At 48.9% G+C, this 20,475-nt stretch overlaps 7 protein-coding genes across 7 annotated transcripts; 1 reads left to right on the top strand and 6 right to left on the bottom strand.

Annotated features, from left to right (window-relative positions):
- Positions 1-661: 661 nt before the first annotated feature.
- On the bottom strand, positions 662-1,101 carry PFICI_11793 (uncharacterized protein; the record flags this gene model as incomplete). The annotated part of the gene is made up of 2 exons (XM_007840374.1): positions 662-917; positions 977-1,101. The coding sequence occupies 2 exons, from the start codon at positions 1,099-1,101 to the stop codon at positions 662-664; spliced, it is 381 nt and encodes a 126-aa protein (XP_007838565.1).
- A 541-nt stretch (positions 1,102-1,642) lies between these two features.
- PFICI_11792 (uncharacterized protein) lies at positions 1,643-4,342 on the bottom strand (the record flags this gene model as incomplete). The annotated part of the gene is made up of 3 exons (XM_007840373.1): positions 1,643-1,700; positions 1,749-3,649; positions 3,698-4,342. 3 exons carry the CDS (start codon positions 4,340-4,342, stop codon positions 1,643-1,645), a joined length of 2,604 nt encoding a protein of 867 aa, XP_007838564.1.
- A 718-nt stretch (positions 4,343-5,060) lies between these two features.
- On the bottom strand, positions 5,061-6,990 carry PFICI_11791 (uncharacterized protein; the record flags this gene model as incomplete). Its single annotated transcript, XM_007840372.1, has 2 exons — positions 5,061-6,625; positions 6,687-6,990. 2 exons carry the CDS (start codon positions 6,988-6,990, stop codon positions 5,061-5,063), a joined length of 1,869 nt encoding a protein of 622 aa, XP_007838563.1.
- A 300-nt stretch (positions 6,991-7,290) lies between these two features.
- On the bottom strand, positions 7,291-8,459 carry PFICI_11790 (uncharacterized protein; the record flags this gene model as incomplete). The annotated part of the gene is made up of 2 exons (XM_007840371.1): positions 7,291-8,067; positions 8,121-8,459. 2 exons carry the CDS (start codon positions 8,457-8,459, stop codon positions 7,291-7,293), a joined length of 1,116 nt encoding a protein of 371 aa, XP_007838562.1.
- A 397-nt stretch (positions 8,460-8,856) lies between these two features.
- PFICI_11789 (uncharacterized protein) lies at positions 8,857-10,753 on the top strand (the record flags this gene model as incomplete). The annotated part of the gene is made up of 4 exons (XM_007840370.1): positions 8,857-8,997; positions 9,048-9,293; positions 9,347-9,702; positions 9,769-10,753. 4 exons carry the CDS (start codon positions 8,857-8,859, stop codon positions 10,751-10,753), a joined length of 1,728 nt encoding a protein of 575 aa, XP_007838561.1.
- A 188-nt stretch (positions 10,754-10,941) lies between these two features.
- Positions 10,942-11,588, bottom strand: PFICI_11788 (uncharacterized protein; the record flags this gene model as incomplete). The annotated part of the gene is made up of 2 exons (XM_007840369.1): positions 10,942-11,278; positions 11,341-11,588. The coding sequence occupies 2 exons, from the start codon at positions 11,586-11,588 to the stop codon at positions 10,942-10,944; spliced, it is 585 nt and encodes a 194-aa protein (XP_007838560.1).
- Positions 11,589-12,439: 851 nt separating this feature from the next.
- PFICI_11787 (uncharacterized protein) lies at positions 12,440-17,053 on the bottom strand (the record flags this gene model as incomplete). The annotated part of the gene is made up of 5 exons (XM_007840368.1): positions 12,440-12,659; positions 12,725-13,099; positions 13,162-13,248; positions 13,309-16,784; positions 16,847-17,053. The coding sequence occupies 5 exons, from the start codon at positions 17,051-17,053 to the stop codon at positions 12,440-12,442; spliced, it is 4,365 nt and encodes a 1,454-aa protein (XP_007838559.1).
- Positions 17,054-20,475: the final 3,422 nt, after the last annotated feature.

Below are 20,475 nucleotides of genomic sequence, written 5' to 3'. Positions count from 1 at the left end.
TTCAATGAAAAGATGGCCGTCAGCAGCAAGACTTTTCAATAGCTCCAAATGACAACTACAGCCTTGGCAGCCTCGTCTCCAAAGGACAAGGATCAACAGAAAATTGTACTTTCCATTTATAGCAAGCCAATGAAATAATTGAAACGAAGTCACGTAAGAGAGGATTCACTGCAAATTGTGTCACCCGAAAAAGATCCTGGATGGCAGACGCAGCAATATCTCCCGAGCCCGACACACGGAAATCGACACTCCAGCCCGCGTTTGTTCATTGATCGGAATTGCGGAAGACAATGCCAAGTATTATTTGCGGCTCTTGAGGATGAGCTGTGACATTAATAATAGCGGAAATGCGCCCCCAAATGGCATCGAGGCGCAGTCACTTGAACGGAGATGGACCAATCAGTTTGTGCCAAGGAACCCGCCTACACTGTCCACATGAAAGCATGGCATGATCTAGAGCCTCTTGATATCATATTCATGACTCTTGGCAGCCTTGGGCACAAGTTCTTGTAACAGAAAAAAAAATCCAAGTTTTATTTTTATCTATTGATACTCAAGAGCTAGTCTTTAATGTCCTCGCTGTGAAATAACAGGAATCGCATATACAAACCAGGTTGTGCGAATTGGCTGCTCTAGCTCTATACTATCAAGCACGAGAAGCTCATCTACTACGTCCGCGAACGTCTCCATAGTCTTGACTCCTCGAATACTTTGTCCCCATCTTCTTGTGCCGTACCGACTGCGATCCCGACGAGGGGCTCATGATCATGTTGTCTGCGCGCGGGCGACTCGACGAGGTACGCGAGTCGCCGCGAAGGTCTCCCACGACATCAAACAGGTGGTTTGTTGGTTGTGAGCCGTGCCAGGCTACCTGATTTCTCAGCGGTCCTCCTTCGCTTGCCCGGCGGCTACTATGGCTATGGGGTAAAAAGTTAGCAGGTTTCTTTGAATACATCGGAAAAGTGTCATGGTCTACCTACTGGCGAGGAGGTCCATAAGCATCAGCGGAGCGACGTCGAGGGCGCGGGCCTCTATTGTCGCGGTGACCGTGGGTATGGCCATGGCTGGATTGATGCCGAGGCCGTGGACCACGTTGGTCATAATCATAATCATAATCATCAAGATATCTACTGGATGTACAACCCATGGTGAAGAAACTTGCTGTTGGGACTTTTTGGTAACCGAAAGTTTTATCTGATGGGAATCAAGAAGCTTCTCCTCGGATTTGAATCTCGTCTATTTATACTATTGAACACCTGGACTCTTATTCACATCTGTGGATTGCGTCTCTGATACACTCATTGCGAAAACCAGGTGTCTCCCTGCGATCGTGGCACTCCAAGGCATGGTAATCCCTCTCCTCATGCTGGTGAATAGCCAACTTGAAAGACCAACTAGTCGAGTGAAAAGCCTCTCGCCCACTGCAGAAATACCACGCTGTGTAATACAGGCCGCAAGTCAATCACACGAGCTTGAATCTCCTGCTTCGCAACTTCTCATGGATGTCTTGCCGGGCCAATCGTGTCTGCCTCCATGTCTAGCTTTGCCGATAGTGCTTTCTGCTGCACGTACTCATCTCATGATTCATTTATTCATAAGTACCACATCAAGACATGATTGATGGACTTTCCTCAAGATCATCTTATGCCAAGTACTCGTAAGAATTACCATCTCTTTCTAGGTAATCCTTCTCAATGAGCCTAAACAAGTATTAGCATCACCATTTTTGATATGAATGTCCAACTTACTTTTCAATGTTCTTCTTAATCTCTGTCGTGTCTACTGCACCGCGACTCTTGGTTTGGTTGATAACTTCGGCAACCAGATTGGCATGCGTCATGGTCTTTCTGCTCTTCATGATGCGCACAATGGCAGCTTGAGTCTCAAACTGTCTATCCACTGCAACCTTTTGGTGAGTTGCCTCATTCTCTTCCTTGGTCTCCTTGAGTTGGATCTGGTTAATCTTGACACGGTATCTCGTGTCCGTGAAAGCCTTGTTGACCTTGAATGTGTCGGTTGTCTGGACGTCCTTGCCCTTTGGCAACTTGGATAGCACGCGAGATTTGCCACAAGCAAGGGATTGTAGCGTGCGACGAAGGTCGCCATCTCCCAGTCCCGAGGCCTTGGCGATCTGATCAAAGGTCAGGAACTCTTCGCCTTTACCTTCAATTTGGTTGAAAAGGTCCAGAACGACAGCCTGAAAGGCACTGACGAGCAACTCCTTTGAGCCCTTGTTGAACTTGGCCTTGACAACACAGTGAGCCAGGTTGTGCTTCCAAGTAAGACGACGTCCTGTGTGCTTGCTGTGGTAAAACTTTTCAAATTGTTCAATCTGGGCAGCCACATTGGCGGGCAGGTTGAGCGATACTTCGCCATAGGTTGGCCAGGCTGCCGCCGACAAAATGTCCACGTTCAAATCCACCGGTGCCTTGTCATTGCCAGTATTCTCTTGGTACGACTTGTACGCGGTCATTTCGTCACGCGCAAGCTCCTTGTCCTTGAACATTTGCTCGAGATTGTGGGTGAAGCTGGAACCACACTCGCTCTTGAGCTTGGTCAGCATGCTGCGTTCAGCATCAGCACTAGCACTGCGGTTCATGAGCAATCTTCGAGCCAAATCCTGTTTGTAGAAAGCTTCAAAGACATCCTTGCCCTCAATGAATCTGAACAACTCCAAGGCTTGGTCCAGTTGTCGATCCAGCTCAGCATCTTCATCTCCAGTGCTGGCAAGACCACTTTGCTCCGCTACCATGCGGTCCTTGTTGTCTGATAGCAATGATTGAGGAATCGTCTTTAGACCGCCTCTGAGAAGCATGTCAATGTATTTGGCAATCATCTCGCCAACCTTTGATGTTCCAGTCTTCCAGGAAGACAATATCTTTCTGTCATTGATAAAGTGACCGAATGCCTCTCTCAAGCCATAGGTAAAGTCGTCGTTTTGGTTAAAAGCATCGCGTACCATAATATCCAATGCTCTTCGAAACTCCAACAGTCGGACGACCATCTCGTCGCCTCTTTCGGTATCATTGACAATGACTGCACCGGCCGTTCTGATGTATTCCTCCCAAGGGGTACGCAGCTTCTTCTGGATTGAGGAGAGCCGCAGAAGCTCGTATAGTGCTTGCATGGAGTCGACGGCATTCTCATCAAGCAGCTTGCTTACACTACCAGTGTCAAGAAGCTTTTCAGAATAGCCCTCGATGAGGGTAGAATGTGCGCTGTCCATGAGTTGGCGCTTTGTCAGACTGTCAAAATTGTATGCAATACATCTGTGGTCTTCAGCTGCCAACAGTCGCTTGCAGGCAGTAATATAAGACTTTAAAGACAAGGCGCTTTGGATCTCGGCAAACTCTTCGAAATAGTTGCGTGACGACTCTAGAAATCGAGGTTCAAAAGATTTGCCATAAATGTTCAAGACATGAAGCATGGAGATGGACTCGCGCAGTAGCGAGGCTTCAAAGCTGGGGTTTCCTCTTCGGTCGCGGTCGACCAGGTCAATGATGCCCGTCAGTGCTGTAGATCCGAGTTTTGAAGACACAAACAACATTCGTCTGTATAGCTGAATACCCATGTCATTGATCATGGGGTGATCTTTGGAGTTGAGTAAAAAGGTCCGGTCCAGGTAGCTGAATATCGATCGAATGCTGGCCTGTTCAAATTAGCAATCGGTGATGGGTAGGACATTTGTCGGACTCACAAGTTGCTGACACCATATGACCCAATACTTGAGCACGCTCTTTAGAACCTCGACGGGGTTTGCGCCAGCTCCACCGTGGATGGACTTGACCACCTCTACGTTGAGATAGTTTTCACATCGCTGCCGTAGGAACTCGTAGAGCTTGTTCTCATTGTGGGTTTTGTTGTCAATGTTCTTCTTGCGGAGATGCTGACAGAGACTCTCGACGCCCTTGTACAGTGTGTCGAGTGGCTTTCTGGGCTGTTGTCTTGCGAATACTGACTGCAGGGCGGCATCGAGATCCTCCCAGACCTTGGCATAGTACTGTTCCAGCTCATGGGTTCTCGAAACGGTGCGCAAGTTCTTGATTACGAGCTTCTTGGCGCCCTGGCTGGGTTGAAAGGCGCTGGCGCCGCGGGGTTTCGTCAGGTCAATCAAGTCGGCATTGACAGGCCGCTTGCCCTGGACCTTGCTCATTTTGTGTGTTGCCGACTGGCCCGGCGGCGGCGTAGTCTTGGGTCGCTTGAGGTCGTGGCCCGTCGGCTGGCTCTCAGAAGGTCGTCGCTTGCTCGAGAACAAGTCGGTCGATGGCTTGATGTGCTTTGAATGGGCAGTGCTGGCCGATCCGTTCCGTGGCAATGCTGGCGTTGTTGAAGGCGGAGGCATGGACCTGACCAGGAGGCCCTGGAACGCAATGCCACTGACCTCGTCGACAAGGGGATGGAAGAGATGCAATATTAACGGGAAGTGGGCAATCAAATCCTGCTGTCTAAATGCACAATTGTACCTAATGTAGGTAAAGACTTTGGGAAAAGGTTGAACTGTTGAGCGTTTGTGACGCCCATCCAACCGCCGGCTGATGTTATCTTTAATGATGCAAGCATATCGATCGCGTCGGGTCAGTCGCGCTTAAGTCCGATTTGCTGCTGAACGCTGTAGGATCGCGGGGAACGCTGGAGCTACCCCACTAATCCAAGCTGTCAGAGGGCCAAAGCTGCACGGCGCCGTTTGTTAGCGGGCTTCCAAGATAGCTGTGCTTCCACTATCGCTGCATTGTTTGAGATGAGCACGTCTTTTCAAGTAACAAGATTGTCCGTTGTGGTTGAAAGCATCTCTCTTGACCTCCAGAGGTCAAACGTGGTCTTGAGTTGTATTGCCTTTTCTTTTATTCATATGAAAGCACCAGAGAGTGATCTTGAAACATTCATTCCCGTGAAGCACTGGTATAATGTGTATGATGGACGCGAAGAATAATAAACAGGGACAAAAACAGTGGCCTGTTGTCAGCGGGAGTTATAGATGGCTACATTAGTCAGACACAAAACTACGCTGAGCAGGCGCTTTCATCCAGAGGGATAACTGTATATTCATAGACCTTGACCACTTATTCATGTTTGTCATTGACCGATGCACCAGTTGTGTCCTCATTGGATTTGTCTTGGCCCATTGCCAAAAAAGCCTCTTTCCAATGATTCCGTTCCGCCTCGAGTGTTGCTATCTTTTGTTCCAAGTCGTCCAATCTCTGAGCTCTCCTTTCGCGGGATTTGCGAGCAGCCAACGTGTTGCGGGCTCTTTTCACGGCAATTGGATCTCTGGCATTGTCGACCATGAAGGGTGGTAAAGGTTCACCTCTTCTTTGACTATTGACACCACTCACGGCAGACGAGCGCGCTGTCAGAGAGCTGCTCGGTGTGCTCGTTTCGAGAAAACCTTCAACCTCTTTGCCTTTGCTTCTCTTATCAGGCTCATCTGAAGCCAACAAGTCATGCTTTGATGACAACATGATAGGGCCACTTGACGGCTGGTAGCCATGGACAGAGACACTCTTGGGGCTTGGAGGCGGTGGCATTTCTGATAAACTTTCCAGTAAAGAATCGCTTATAGCAAATTCAGGGCCCATTGCGAAACCATTTATTGAATCACCAGCTTTTGGAGCATCTGCAGGTGTCGGATACGTGACTGAATCAGAGAATTCAAAACCGTGCAGGCCTATAGAAGCAAGCCAAGCCCGAGACGGGAAATCACTCCGCGTCTTTGATCTAGCCTTAGAGGTAGGAAGCTGTTGCTCCTCCAGAAACGACTCGTTGTCACTGTTTGGGTCTTTCTCTGCGGAAATATGCGGCTGTTCAGATTCTTGATTCATGGCACTGCCTTCAGGTGAGAGCTCTGGGGCCAAGTAGTTCGTCATGTCCTTGGTAATGGTAGGGCTGGATTGGCTAGGATTATGAGCCATGCCTGGAGCCATGTGATCGTGAACTGATTGTTGCATTCCGTCTCGGGTAGCGCTCGTGAGGCTTGATGCATCACTCTGCGAGGCCTGAGAAGAGTCCCCTTGACCCATCCTCAAGGCCTGGGTCCGAGCCTGCGCCTGCGCCTGCGCCTGCGCCTGAGCCTGAGCCTGAGCTTGCTGCTGCCGCAACCTCAATCGCTGTTGCCGGCGTGCTTCATGCATCTCTAGCATTTCACGATGTCCTGGTACATGTAGAGGTTGTTGGTACCCAAGCTGAGGAACTGAACCAGCGGTCACACTAGTAGGCCTGCCGATGTCGAGTTGCGGCTGCTCATATGGTTGAGTCTGCTGTGTGGGCACATGGTGAAGAAGTTGACTTGGGGCCGGAGATGCCTGGGCGTCACTGCGTACGGATCCCACGCGATCCTGTTGTTCTTCATCGCTATAATCAATCATAGATTCTTCGATTTCAAAAGTATCAGAATCCCTTGAATCGAACGCATCATCGCTTGTTCCATGCTGGACGTCTTGTTGCTTGTGATTCTGAGAGACTCTTCGACTATTTTTCTTTCTCTTAGTCTTAACTAGAGAGGGATTCACCGAAATTAGTGGCTGTGGATCTTGTTGTCGTGCAAGCGCTGGAGCTTCTGGTACGACCTCATCGACATAAGTGGATGGAACCCATGCTTGGCCCTGGACGCTCCTGGCCAACCACCAGCCTATCAATAGTTAGTACAGCCGGACGGACTTTGATTACCAGAAGCGAGCATTGATTCATACCGTTGACCTCTTTCTGCACAATCTCGATAATCTCACCGGCCTTTACACTGAGCTCGTTTGGCTCTCGTCCCGCAAAGTCATATAGTACTCGAGCCACTGGTTTAGAGTCTTTGGTTGAGGATGCCGCCGATGGTGTAGGCTTTATTGTTGACAAGTTTTCCACCTTGCTCTCAGTACTTGATACAACTTCTACTTGAGAAGCTGCGGACATGGGGAGCTGTTGGCTTGGAGAAGGTGGCTGATGGGCCGGAGCCGACGTGCTCGGGGGCTGGGTTTCAGTGCTTTGGTCCGTGGGAAGTGCCATGACTGAAATACTTTCTAAATGATCAGCCAAGTGCTCCACGATGCTGTCCATTCCCGAAGGCAGGAGCTCGTGGCAGAAACGACATATTATTGCAATTATTGCAGTCCAGTCATACAACGAGTCATGAGAGTGTTTGAGATGTCGTATCCAGCTCGATTTCGAAAGAAAAACTAGGCTCTCACATCCGGCCTCCAAACACATGTACGGCTGAAGGTCGGTAATAATGTGAGAGCTGCAGGTATATATGATCAGCATCATACGTCGGCAAGAGGTAGGCTTTGAGTTGGCTCATCGGGTGTCTTACTTCCACTTGGCTTCATCTTGAATTTTCAATCGCTCTCCACAGGCAATGCAACTGAATTCGTTGCCCAATTTTGCCCGTGTTGAAAGTTTGGGTATACTCAATACGTTGTTGTTCCATCCACCTTGGGTGGTCAGTGACGCGGCATATCTGCTGCGAGCTTGGTGATTGCTGGTTTGTACAGATGTACCCAGGCCAGAGTCATTGAATAGCGAAGTCGTATCTTTTGGTTCGTGTAGTAGGTGTGTCGGGTCAACGAATATCGACATGGCCGTGGCAAGAGTTACTGACTCTGGGGCGTTTCTTTCTTTGCTTTCTTGGAATTTGAGCACTCGCTCCCAATTGGCCTTTCCGAGGCGCTTGGCCAAGTCATTGTCGCATGAAGGATAAAGGCGACGGATTCTTTCAGCAAAATGTTCCGAGGGATCCCATCCGTCCACCGTTTGAGGGTCCACTGCTTCTTCGTTGACGAGTGGGTTCACAACCTGCTCGTCAAATCTTGCGCCGAGATCTAGAAGAAATTCCGTATCCGTGGTCAGATCCTTTGTGACCTCGCGCAGCTTCTCTGAATGGGCCGTGGTATCGTCATCGTCTTTAGTGCCACTGTCTGTAGACTCGTCACTACTGGAATATTCGCTGTAGTCATCACCTTGGATTAGTACCGACAGCTTTTCCGCCATGATTGAGAGATCTGCTGCCTTGAGGGAAATTTTCGCGGCTCTGGCGCCATGCTGATCAACAAGCGGGAGAAGTCCTGCCAATGTCAGCAGAGCTTTCTGCAAAGGGAGAAGAGTCTGTAATGTTTACCCCGAGTCAGAGCCCTACACACGTTCTTCAGGGTTCTCAAGGTAAAGTCGCCGATTCGCTGCGACAATTTCAATTTGCCTTCAAAGTCTCCTTGCTCGATGCCGTATGCATCGGCCCAGAGAACAAGACGATCATGGCTACGCTGAAGCTCGCATAGACGGGACCGGGGTGTTTCTTGCGATAAAGACTGGATCAGTAGGGTAAATAGTTCGGAGCAGGCTGCAAAAAGAGAGGCCAAGGGCGACTTTTCCGAGGGCGCATCGTGGCTGTCTAGCACCGTGTTTTGCCATTGCTGGATCTCTGGTCCAGTATCCATGTGTTGCATTTGATGTATATCCACACCAGCCTGGGCTGAGTGCATAGCTCCCACTTTTGCAATATGGTCCAGCTGTATATTGTGCAACCATGAGTAGGGCTTTCACTCAACAGTATCAATGGAGGAATAGACTTTTTCATCAAATATATTTCATTCCGAGTACACTTTCTGCACAAGGCATCATCAGAGTTGGATGATCCCGCTGGGCTGCAAGAATGCGGCGCAGTAGATTTCATTCCCCTCTATTGGACAGATTCTGGTCGCAAATGCGGCTCGGGAACAGAGGAACCACTTCCCCGCTGGCGACATTGGGGCTTAGGCGCTGAGCCTGAAGATCCTCTTGTCAGCTCTGTTGCTTATATTTGCATTCTCGGCTTCCTGGTCCCTCATCATTCATGACGAATGTTGTGAATTGCTTCCAAGGTCGCACGACCGTCACAAAATGGATCCTGTATCACTTATTCTTGGCATAACACCTCTTTGTATAAGCGCCATAAAAGGTATCAAAGCAGCCAAGGCCACACTGAAAACACTGCGACATTCCAAGTCGGAGCTCAAAAGGATAAGGAAAAAGTTTACAAAGGTGTGTCTCAAGTAGGAATTGAGTCCATGCCATGACTAAAACTGCTTTAGGAAACACATGTATTCCTCGACGAATGCCATCTCCTACTGCAGGAGATTGTCGACCCCGCTGATGTCGTTTTCATGATAGAGGAGCCAGACAATCCCTTGTGGTCTTCGGCTCAGCTAGACGAGCAGATCAAGACGTATCTTGGCAGGAGGCACGATGATTTCAAGGATGTGATGCAAGACATTCACGATATCATCATGTCTCTTGACAAGGAATTGAGTCTCGTGTCTTTCGAAACAACAGAGACTGTGAGCAATAGTCTGATCCTTTCTCGATTCAAAATTGTTACTAATAAATCCAGACTACAACTCAACGTATCAAAGGAGCTATTGATGTGACACAGCATAAATCGAAATGGCTGGCAAAGATTGAAAACATCAACGAGCTCAATCAAGATTTGAAGAGGCTACGCAAGACGGCCAAGCAGATTCAGCAAGCAAAGCCAAGAATTCAGAAACACGAGACGAGGCAGATACCGACATATTATGAACACTTGTCGCCATACACTCGATCCTTTTACCAAGCCTTGACGCAAAACTGGTCTTGTTCTCAGTCGAGACATGTTTATCACGACCTGGCTCTGTTCCTAGGTCAAGCTGGAGAAACAGTCGACTTTCTGATGCGCAACCGATCAGTATCGGGCTTCAAAACCACTACGTGCGTAACCCAAACCATCCACGCATGTCGGGGATCCAGAATATTGTCCAACTGATCAGAGTATAGCGATACGGTCAAGCTAAACGTCATGTCCCAAAAGATAGCGGATCGTCTCCAAGCACCATTGACACCATGTTCAAGCGTGGCGTCTCTGTCTTCTTGCGATGCTCCGCGGCCCAGCAAGAGATTGAGAGTGAAGGATGTCGACGAAGTCTCGCAAGCATCAACGCTCACGGCCAATACAATAACCATAATCGAACCAAGTCTGACCTGTCAATGTGCTCCCTTGGACCTGTCCCAAGCAGAAGATGTGTGCGGCACCATCTCCCAAAAGACAAACACGCTAACGCTTCCTACTGCATCCGTACTGTATATTGATGATGAGACTGGTTTTCGGCATGTGCTTGGGCATGGAACCGATACCTGGCCAAGTGTGACCCTTTCCAACCAAAGCTCATTTCCTCTCCACACCGTCTTGCAACAATCAATCGCCAATAACTTGTCTATACCTGACCAGCTTCGACTTGCATTGGCACTGGCCCGCGGCATGCTCCTCTTTAATCCAAGTCCATGGTGGCAATCGTACTGGAGCCTCGAAAACATCTACTACTTTCCGAGCAACAATGACGATACAGACCTGGCCACAAGTCTGCAGACTCTACATTTGAGCGCCCAGATTAATTCGACCACGGCAGTGAGAGACGAGTCCTACATGCACGAAAAGCTCAGTCCCGCTGAACCTCAAGATGGCAGCGACGAGGCCCAGCTGCTCTACGGAATCCGCAACCTGGCGCTCTACAGCCTCGGCGTCGCCCTGCTGCAGATTGACCGATGGAGCAGCGCAATGAGCGCCGACGACGTCGTCGCCATCCGGAGACTGGCGCGCCAGACGTCGCGGATGGGACCCAGATTCCAAGAGGTTGTGCGCAAGTGTATCGACTGCGATTTCGGGCAAGGCGGTGACCTGGAGAAACCGACGTTGCGCAATGCCGTGTATGGTTCGGTCATTTGTGAGATTGAAGATCTTGTTGCACGGATTTGCGAAAAGTGAATCAATACAGAAACGTGTACTACTCATTATAAACGTGCTGCACAAATCTGAACTCACTGTAATGGCAGGTCTGCGACACAAATGCTTGTGTATTCAAATGCAAGTCATGACTATTCGTAACTTTTCAAACACCAGACGCTATTCAAAGTAGACATATAATACACAATGTCCTTTTCGACAAATTGAACTTAATAGTTCTCACTCTCACGACTAGCCTGAGTAACCGACTCGGGAGCCTCGTAACCAGCCGAGGAAATGGATCCCGGAACGGTCTCGGGGGTATAGTACTCGGAGCCGGGGAACTTGCCCTTGGTTCGGGGCTGACCCTCGCTCTGGAGGTTCTCCTGGGCAAACTGCTTGCCCTCGGACATGACGTCGCGGTTTCCAGTCTCGTACGAGTCCGAGGCCTGAGGCTGTCGTCGTCCGCTCGTGTCAAAGGTGTTTTCGCCGCCAAAGTCGCGCTGCTGCTGTGCGAGCTTGTGCTCGGGGCCGCCCGTACCCTCAAAGTGCTCACCGCGAGTTTGTCTGGTGAAGGAATAAAGGGTTAGTATAATGATGGGACTGTCCAGCGCGGATCGCAAACATACCTTCCACGGGCATCGAGGTCACCACCCTCCTCGGGCGGGATGCGCTTGTTGTAGCCGCGGTTGGTGCTCAGTTCAGTGTCGTATTGCACCTGGGCGCCGGGGAATCTGTTCTCGACGCGCGAGTCGATGCCAGCGTCGTCGCTGGAAGAAAACTTTCCGGCTCCCGTCTTGGCTCGGTAGCTGTTGAGGTCGCGCTCAGCCTGCTCGGCAACGTTGCGAAGGTGCTGCTGGTGGTCTCCGGGTGCCATTTTGGAGATGGTGTGTGTTATGTGTATTGTATGGTGTCAAGGTGTAACTTGTAATTGTGGGCAATTTGGGTATCACAACTGATTGAAGAATATTGACTGAATTATCTGATTTGAATTCGATCATTACTCTGGATTTCGAGACTTCATATACTTCACATGTTCTGTCTGACAGCTCTATACGTCATAGAAGTGTATAGGTGGTAGGACACACTTCTGACTTCATGATTTCATCATGCCCCCAGTTTTTCCCTTCTGATCGCATAGAAATGCAGTCTCTGATGTTATTCATTATAGCCAACGTACATATTACGGACCCTGGATGTGTTTTTAAGGGTCTTTGGGCAATAAAAAAGGACAATTTGCATTTCAGTCGTGTGTTTCGTTATCTCGCAGTGTGATATGATCTCATGCCGAGTGTCGATCCCGGGCTAATCGCTCCGGCGGCTCTGCAACTACGGGGCTCCCTAACCGGAGCAGACCCGCCGTAGGGCTCCCAGGGTCCCACGCAATTAATCGATCGCCTCGCTCACTAGCGATTGCTCCCGCGGGATGCTCGTCTTGGCATACATCAATACTACTTTTGAGGATAAAATGTCTTTCATCTTTCACTAACGGTTTGAATCACTGTTGAAGATCGTGATTCCCTATCGAATCCCTCTCTCAAGCTGTGATTCTTGTTGTTGTATGTAGCTGCTGGCAACCGTCTAGGGTGTCTAGCCACGATCCGCCTGGTCTCATTGCACAAAAGACTGGGCCGCATAGCTTGTAGTGTCAGGACTCAGTCCATCCAAATCAAATGGAAGTGGTTCTCATCTCTGTATTGGGTTCACCCCTAGTCTAACAAATCCACCCTACAAGGCCTCATTTTCCACCCACATTTCCTTGAATCTAGAGTCCTCCCGAAGAAGCTGCTGCGGGTTGCCGACTTCACGAACGACAACGTGGTCGAGCACCACTACCTGATCAAAGTTGGCAATGGTGCTCAGGCGATGCGCAATGGCAATGACTGTGCAGTCCCTAAACTGCTCGCGAACGATTGTCTGCATGATGGCGTCGGTAGCCTGGTCCACACTGTTTTAAAAAGGTGTCAGCATGAGATTTCTTTATAGCAAAGTCGTGAGTAGCAATGGACTTACTTGCTCGTGATTTCATCAAGCAATACGATATTTGCCCTGCGAAGGATGGCGCCCGCCAGACAGAACAGTTGGCGCTGACCGTGGCTCAATATACCCGAGTCCATCTCTGCCGCCAGTCCGCCCTTGGCGTCCATTACGTCGAGAAGATGAACCCTCTTGAGCGCATCAAGTATCTCCGTATCTGAAAACTCCCCAGAAGGATCCAGATTCAAGCGGACGGTACCAGTAACAAAGACGGGCTCTTGGGGGACAATATTCAGACGAGCCCTCAGCGTCTTGCGAGGCAGAGTGCTGATGTCTAGGTCGTCGATAATGATGGAGCCCTCCTTCATCTCCAGCATGCGCGAAAGAAGCAGCAGGAGGGAAGATTTACCACTGATGATTGTGTTTTTAGTATACTGGCTTGTACTTTGGGATGATCTTGTTTGATGCCTTACCTGCCGCTTCGGCCACATATCCCCATCTTTTGTCCGCCTTCCACGGTTATGCTGATATTCTTGAGAACGAGAGAGTCTGGATTTGTTCTAATCATTCGTCAGTCACAGAAACCACTTGACCCATCTCGACACAGTCTGATCACTCACTCGTAGAATGCGCTCACATTGTCGAGCTGAATGCTGCCCTTGGTTGGCCAGGCCGGCGGCGGTTCTAGATCCTCGCCATCCTTGTTCTCAGACGGCGTACTCTCCACAAAGGCTTTGATCCTGCCGACGGAGCCAATACTGGTCTCGACAATGGTCCACTGCAAGACAATGGTTGTTAGCATCATGCTCAGCGACATGACCTGGGTCAGGGCCACGCCGGCCAGCCCGCCGCTCGACTTGAGGGCGACGGAGAGCGCTACAACAATAATGGCTATCAAGGCGACAATGGTGTCGAGGACAAACGTCAGCCAGCGCTGGATCATGTAGAGCAGGTAGAGAGGTTCCTGGGACGAGTCAAGAAGCTTCAGGTTCTTGTCCAGCGTCTCGGAAGCCCAGCCAAAAGACCTAAGCGTAGAGAGCCCGCTCAGTGTCTCCAGGAAGCTCGTATACAATGGACTCTTAGCTTCGAGCTCCAAAGACCTGAGCTGGCGTGAGGTTCGTAGATAGAAATTCTGCAGCGCGTAGAATACCGGTATGATGATGATAAAGGCCACTCCAACCCAAGGACTGGAAACAATGATCAAGATGACCTGACCAAGCGACAAGAATACTGTCAAGAGGAGCGTCAGCATTGACAAGGAGAGTTCATTGTCAACCAACTGAAGATCTTGAGAGAATCGATTGATTGTGACACCAACGTCTGTAGAGCTGAAAAAAGACAAGGGCGCCTCCATGACGGCCTTTAAAAGATGGGCGTGCAAGCTTGAGCCTGCCCGGTTGATGATCACAATGAACAAGTGATATGCTGCGGCGAACAACAGCAAGAGGGCCAAGAGCTGCAATGCAGAATAGACTCCCCAATACTTGAGATTTCCCGGATCAGCGGCACTGCTCCAAATATTGATCCAGTAACTTGGAACGTTATATGCGGCGGCGTAAAGTACAACTAGTAGTAGAAGAATACTAGAAACCCAGTTGCCTACCGCCATGATGTAGTAGCTGTAGACGGTAAAGTCACCACCCATGTTGTTCTGAATGACTTCATCGATCGTACTTGGCTCAGCAGCCGCATCATGACTGGCCTCTGCGTCGCCACCGCTCTGACCGTCGGCGTTTTTTATGCCACGATCCTGCGCGGTGCTGACGTACATGGAAAACCCTTCTTGAGAGCGTAAAGATTGGTAATCTCCCTCGTGCGCGACTCGGCCAGAACTATCCAGCGCGACAATATGGTCGCAAAAGGGAAGGAATTCTATGGCATGGGTGGCAAATATAATTGTCACGTTGTGTTGTCGCGCAACACCCTCTGGGCCCATGACGTTCCAAAAGACATGGTTCGCCCCCTTGCTGTCGAGACCGCTCAGAATATCGTCGAGGACAATCATTGGGATCCTGGCGTAGAGAGCTCTGGCTAGTGCTACCTTTTGTCTCTGGCCACCGCTCAAGTTGATACCGTCACTCCCAACCACGGTATTGTCTCGACTAGGCATTTTGCCTATGTCTTGAGACAATGCACAAGCAGCAATGACGGTATCGTACCAAGGTTGTGTAAAGTTGGAAAAGCCCACAATATTATCCCTAATGGAACCGTTTACCAAGTATGGTGTCTGGCTGCAAAAGGCAATCTGCTTGGAGTCACCAAGTACCTGCAGTCTGCCTTTTGCGGTGGGCGTCTCGCCTACCAACGCATGGCACAAGGTGGTCTTGCCACAAGCAACTGGTCCGACGACTAGCGTGAGCTGACCACGCGGAATGGCGATATTGATATCCTGGAGAACATCAATCGTGCCCCAGCCATAGTAGCCGTGATTGATGCGAATGATATCCTTATCCTTGTCTCCTACACTTGCGGGCTCAGGGACACGCTCTTTGAGGGGGTTCACCTTGGCAGTATCTGTGCTCTTGGGAACTTTGTCAAATCTCGACAGAGCGACTGCCTTTTCAGAGAGTTGGTCAAATTCTCGGAAATCTCTTTGGTGTTGGGCCGACAGGAACTCATCAATACGTGAAGAGGAACCAAAAGCGGCGACAAGTTGTGGCAGATCGAGTAAAGTCTGGCTCAAAGACTGCGCAATAAGCAAAAGCAGGGAGAGTGAAGTGAAAGCCCGAGGTGCGTCAAAAACCAAGTGAGTGGCTCGTGCCTGTAGGACAAACACCAGAAATGTCAGAACAGGTGAAAGGAACTGCGGAATATAGCCTAGCCCGACGGTCCACACCAGCAATATTCTGAATTTTGCCGCGAGCTCAAGTTCCTTCACACGAAGTTGCTGGATAATGGAAGACACGACGTCTGTCAGTCCGCGCATCTTGATGGCCTTGATAGATGACAGGATATTCGAAGTCGCCCCGATCCGAGACTGCGATGCCTCCATCCACGCAGTTTGACGAGCATGGGAAGACCGACTGACTGCGACCGACGCGACAGCGGAGAGAACTGTGACGACAATGGGAACCACGAGCGCTACTCCCAGCTGTCTTTGCAGGAAATATGCCAAGACTCCGACCTGAATTACAATGGCCCAAAATTCGTGAAAGCTCCGCAGACCAAATATGATTCTCTCAACGTCGGTACTCATCAGGGTTACGGCTGACTTTTGATCGGCCAAGGCATGGGTATTCACTTTCAACGTCTGCCAGCTAACTGCCGATACCAGACAACCACGAATCATGATGAGCACTCGGTAGTGATGATACCAATAGGCGCCAGTAGTTACAGCAATTCCAATGTATACCAGTGCGTACGCACCTATGAGACCCTTGCCAATTGATTCGGACTCGGGGGTAGAAGGCTCTCCCAAGTACCTGATCAAGGCTTGCAGTAAGACTGGCTGGCATATCGTGAAAGCCAAGAGCAGAATTCGCGGGACCAATGTGCCGAGTATTGGCCACCACAAAGTGGTCAAAATGGCCCGCATGGTGGCATAGCTCTGTCGTCTTTCCGATGCCCCAGCCCAAGCATCGAGAAAACGTGGACCAAGAGAAGTCGAAGTCATTTCTGGAGTCAAGCCATCAAGATTCCCAGGTCGGAGCACTGTTCGCGAGCCGTTCCATACAAGGGGATTGAGCCAGAAGAAGATGCTCCGGTTCAGGACACTACTGGTGCTTTCAGGTCCGTATGCCTCGGCTGGTGCCACAATGTAGTCCGACTTTTCGTGCAACTCCATGACGAGAACCACGGCTTTCGAGACGACTGAAGCAATGGAAATGCCCGCGAGCGCTGAGCCTGGAGACAACAGCCACGACGTACGGGCGCGGACCGCGTCAAACAGGGCAGAGAATAAAAGGTACAATAGTAGGACCGACGACGGGCGCACATTACGACCATGCTCAAGATATGAAAGTACGCACAGGGCAATGGCAGACGACAACGACAACCCCGCCGCCGCAATGGAGGAGCTCGACCACGGAGCATGTCGTTGTGTGGACCAGACACCGAGAACAGCCGCCTGCAGCCCAGTGTAGATTGCAAGAGTCAACTAGATGCAACATTTAGTAAACCGGGCACTGAGGGAAACTATCGAAGACTGTGAAAACTGACCAGCTTGACTACTTGGAGCATTCTAGCCGAGATCAGCTTCTTTTGGCGATACAGATGCCATGTTCTCCCCAAGGCGACGACTAGAACCAGTGCCGAAGGCAAAATGGAAAGTATGGTGTTTTCGAACAAGAGGGTAAAGTCAAAATCACGGCCACATCCCCTGACCACGGGGCCAAACCCATCATCGTTGCACTGCTGCAACTGCATCTTTGTGAAGCAGAGAGCCTGCAACTTGCGCGCGTCGGAAAGAGTTCTCGTTATTGTGCTCTGTGGTATACAACAATTGCTTCGTGGTTTACTTTGGGAAGAGAACGACACAATGTAAGCTTTGCATTATCTACCTAGGTACATACTTGCCAAGGTAGGTAATGCCTGGTGCTGGGGTGGCTTTGGTGTTTTGTTAAGGGTGGTGAGGGGGCCTTGGCTTTTTTTACTTTAGAAATAGAGAAGAGAGGAATGAAAAGAATGTTGGCAAATGATTCTGCGAGCCATGTATCGCCGTGATCTGAGCGCTAAGCTTTTGAGATCCCTGCTACCCACAGTCCACTTCCCAGCTCCTAGGTCCTCATCCCGCTGAGGCTTCCAGGTTGCTACAAGGTATCCAATATTGCACCGGCTGCCAGTCGCCTAAAGCTCACCTCTCTTACCGTCTGTAAATCGACGACCGAAGAGTAGCACATGGCGGGCATTACGCAATAAATGATGAATTTTGACTGAGCCTCGGCACAAAGCACCTTATTCTTCCGGCAACGTTGAACTTGCAAGAGATCCATGGCCAAAGTTCTACACTGGTCCTTTTCGTAGCTTCGGCGTTTTCCAAGTTTCGCGGATGCAATGAAGCGGCGCCCTGCTTACCAACGCGACCAGAGAACGCGAGCGGACCAATCAGCTTGGCGTAAATCCAGATTCGTATTTCCCAACTTGGGTGTAGTACGTAGTGAAGCGAGATTCCGAAGGAAGGAATATTTACATTAGCGTCCCCGGAACTGATCCGGGACTTGTCCGCAACTGTCCACGTGTTGCAGAGTGCTGATTCATCAAGGTATACAGAGTACCTATCATGGTGATTTGCGCATGTGGCACGGGTATAACCTCAGTATTGAGGAATATATTGCGGAGACGAACTCAAACAATAGTCGAGTGTATTGACCACTCCCTAACAATGAAGGATTGTTTGCCCTGGTACAAGATACTCACCGCTCGGTGGGCGCTCACAGCGCTCCACCCTATACTATACAGTCATCAGGGACGGGATAGCATGCAAGTGGGTTTGGGAATGGCTGCTGACATGGTCAACATGGAGATATCGCACCATTTGGAAGGTGTATTCATCACTTTAAAGTTTACAGTGGGGTCCCAGAAATACTCGGTCCACCCCATTTCCCAGCCACCCGATTATATATGCATACACGACTTCGCTTATACAGAACTTTATCAATTTCTATGGTAAAAATAAAAAAACACTATATATCGCGTTTTCTCACTATACAAATTAAAATCCAGTATATTATCCACGCGCTAGCTTTACGGCGGTAAGCCGTTTTTTTATAAAATTAATTAATTTAATAATATAACTGCTTAAAATTGCCTTTTACGCCGTATATAAATAAATAATAAAATACTTTATATTTGCTATATTTTTCTTAAGGTCCCAAAGCTTTAGGAATATTTTGCGAAGGTTCCTTTTAAATATTATTTATATTTATTTAATAGGGTTAAAATTTAGGCTATATAATAGCCAGTTTTCGTAAATAGCTATACCGTATTAAAAAAATTATTGCTTTATAAAATCCGATTTATAAATAAGGGCATTATCCTGCTAAAACATTTGCTAATTTTTATATTATGGTAAAAGACCTTCTTTTAAGCACTTTTAATAATTTTATAAAGTAAATCCACGTTGCCTTCCTTTAGGACCGGGCATTAGGTCCCGGGTTATTACTACTAATAAGCTGCGCTTGCCTATATCTATATTACGTATTTTTTCGGCCTAAATCGACCCCTAAACTATAATGGAAATATTAGCTTTAATATAATTCTTAAGGTTTATAAATTCCTTTTTAAATTTCTCGCTCGGGTAACGAAAAACCTACGCGGTTAGGCTCGAAAAGGAGTTTTAGTAAAAGGATTTATCGGAATAGATTATTTATGCTATTAGCTATAGCGCGTCGATAACTTTATATATACGTACCGCCTTTACCTCGTTTAGGTTCTGTAATCCCTAGTATGCAAAGGCATATCTAGCCTTAGCGTCCTCCTTGGATAATGGGATTCTTTTCTAGGACTTCTATTTCCGGAGTTTTTCCTTTTGGAGTTGCCGTCGCACCGTAGATTTGGATACATTAAAGGGTAGACCTCGGATTACATCTTTCTACGACGCGTTACGGTTCCTTTTGCAAATTATAAGCATGCTACGTCGCTGACGGTCCGTAAAACCCTTACGCCCTTTGCCAGATCTTTTCAAGAAAAATTTATAGAGTTTGAGCTGGTTTTTCCAGCGTTAAATGGAGGAGCGGCTGGTACGAAAGCGACGGCCATGCCATATATACTAAAAGATGTTCTTTCTTTCACCTCGAGCGGCGGGGCGCGTCTCATCGAACGAACTTGGTCCCTTTCGACCGTTGAAGTTTTGCGGCTTGCGGCGGAAGATGGCGGCGTTATTTTTGTCTCCCGAGACCGTGACCATGCTTCTTCCACCTCTCATAAGGGGTAGTTGCAACAGCCTGGACGGAACGTGTGCAAGATCAGGGCAAATACCGCCCTTTCCCGGCACACGGAGATTTGTGTGTATATTTATGGATACAAACCTGGGTCGGTGGTTTATTTCAACATGATTGGACCACCAAGTTCAACACAATTTACTCGTCCAATCATCTTCAGGAAAGCACATGGATTATATCCATATACCAATCTCTTCATGCTAGAAAAACTGATATATGCATAATTCTCCTCGTCAGCCCTGGCGTGATCATTTCATTCAATGCATGTGCCCTCGTAAAATAGACTCAAATAGTCAAAATCCTACAGAATCACGCAGAGCTTACTAAGAGGTTGGCGTTCCTATATGTTCCTTTTCACACTCTTTTCACTTACCTAGATATCGGGATACTCGACATTCGTTTCAGCAATTACGCACGTACAGAGACACCATAATCCGCGATTATTCACTACTCCTTTCGCTGTTTCAAAGACCCATGCCTTTGGTGGATTAGTGATCCCAGAACAGAATAGAGCTCTACGGTGGCGCTCCTGCTGACGGATTATAGTCACGAAGTATAAGCCAGGGTCATGCTCAAGCAACATCGTGAGAGGATGCAAATCCCAGTGCTACGAGTGGTTCGACATGTCGCCATTGGACTGCTCGCTTTCAAGAGAATTTCTCACGCACGGGTGAACATGAGAACGTCGTCGAAAAGATCGTGGTCTGGGTCATTATCGTCAGGAGAGATCTCGATGAGAACTGATCTTGGTCGGTGTCCCTGGAGAATGTCGAGTATAAAATGAAGAGGTCTGACAGTGACGGAGGGTTGTCCAGGAACTGCAAGATTCCCATAGCTAGCAACACTCATACCTTCTCGTTTAACTCCTGTGTTGAATTAGCTCCTTTTTCTCAAGTGAAGAAGCCGAAA

Source organism: Pestalotiopsis fici (genome assembly GCF_000516985.1).
Source record: "Pestalotiopsis fici W106-1 unplaced genomic scaffold PFICI_Scf_9, whole genome shotgun sequence".
NCBI classification, from domain to species: Eukaryota; Fungi; Ascomycota; class Sordariomycetes; order Amphisphaeriales; family Sporocadaceae; genus Pestalotiopsis; species Pestalotiopsis fici.
This window is presented reverse-complemented; position numbering and strand designations above follow the sequence as displayed.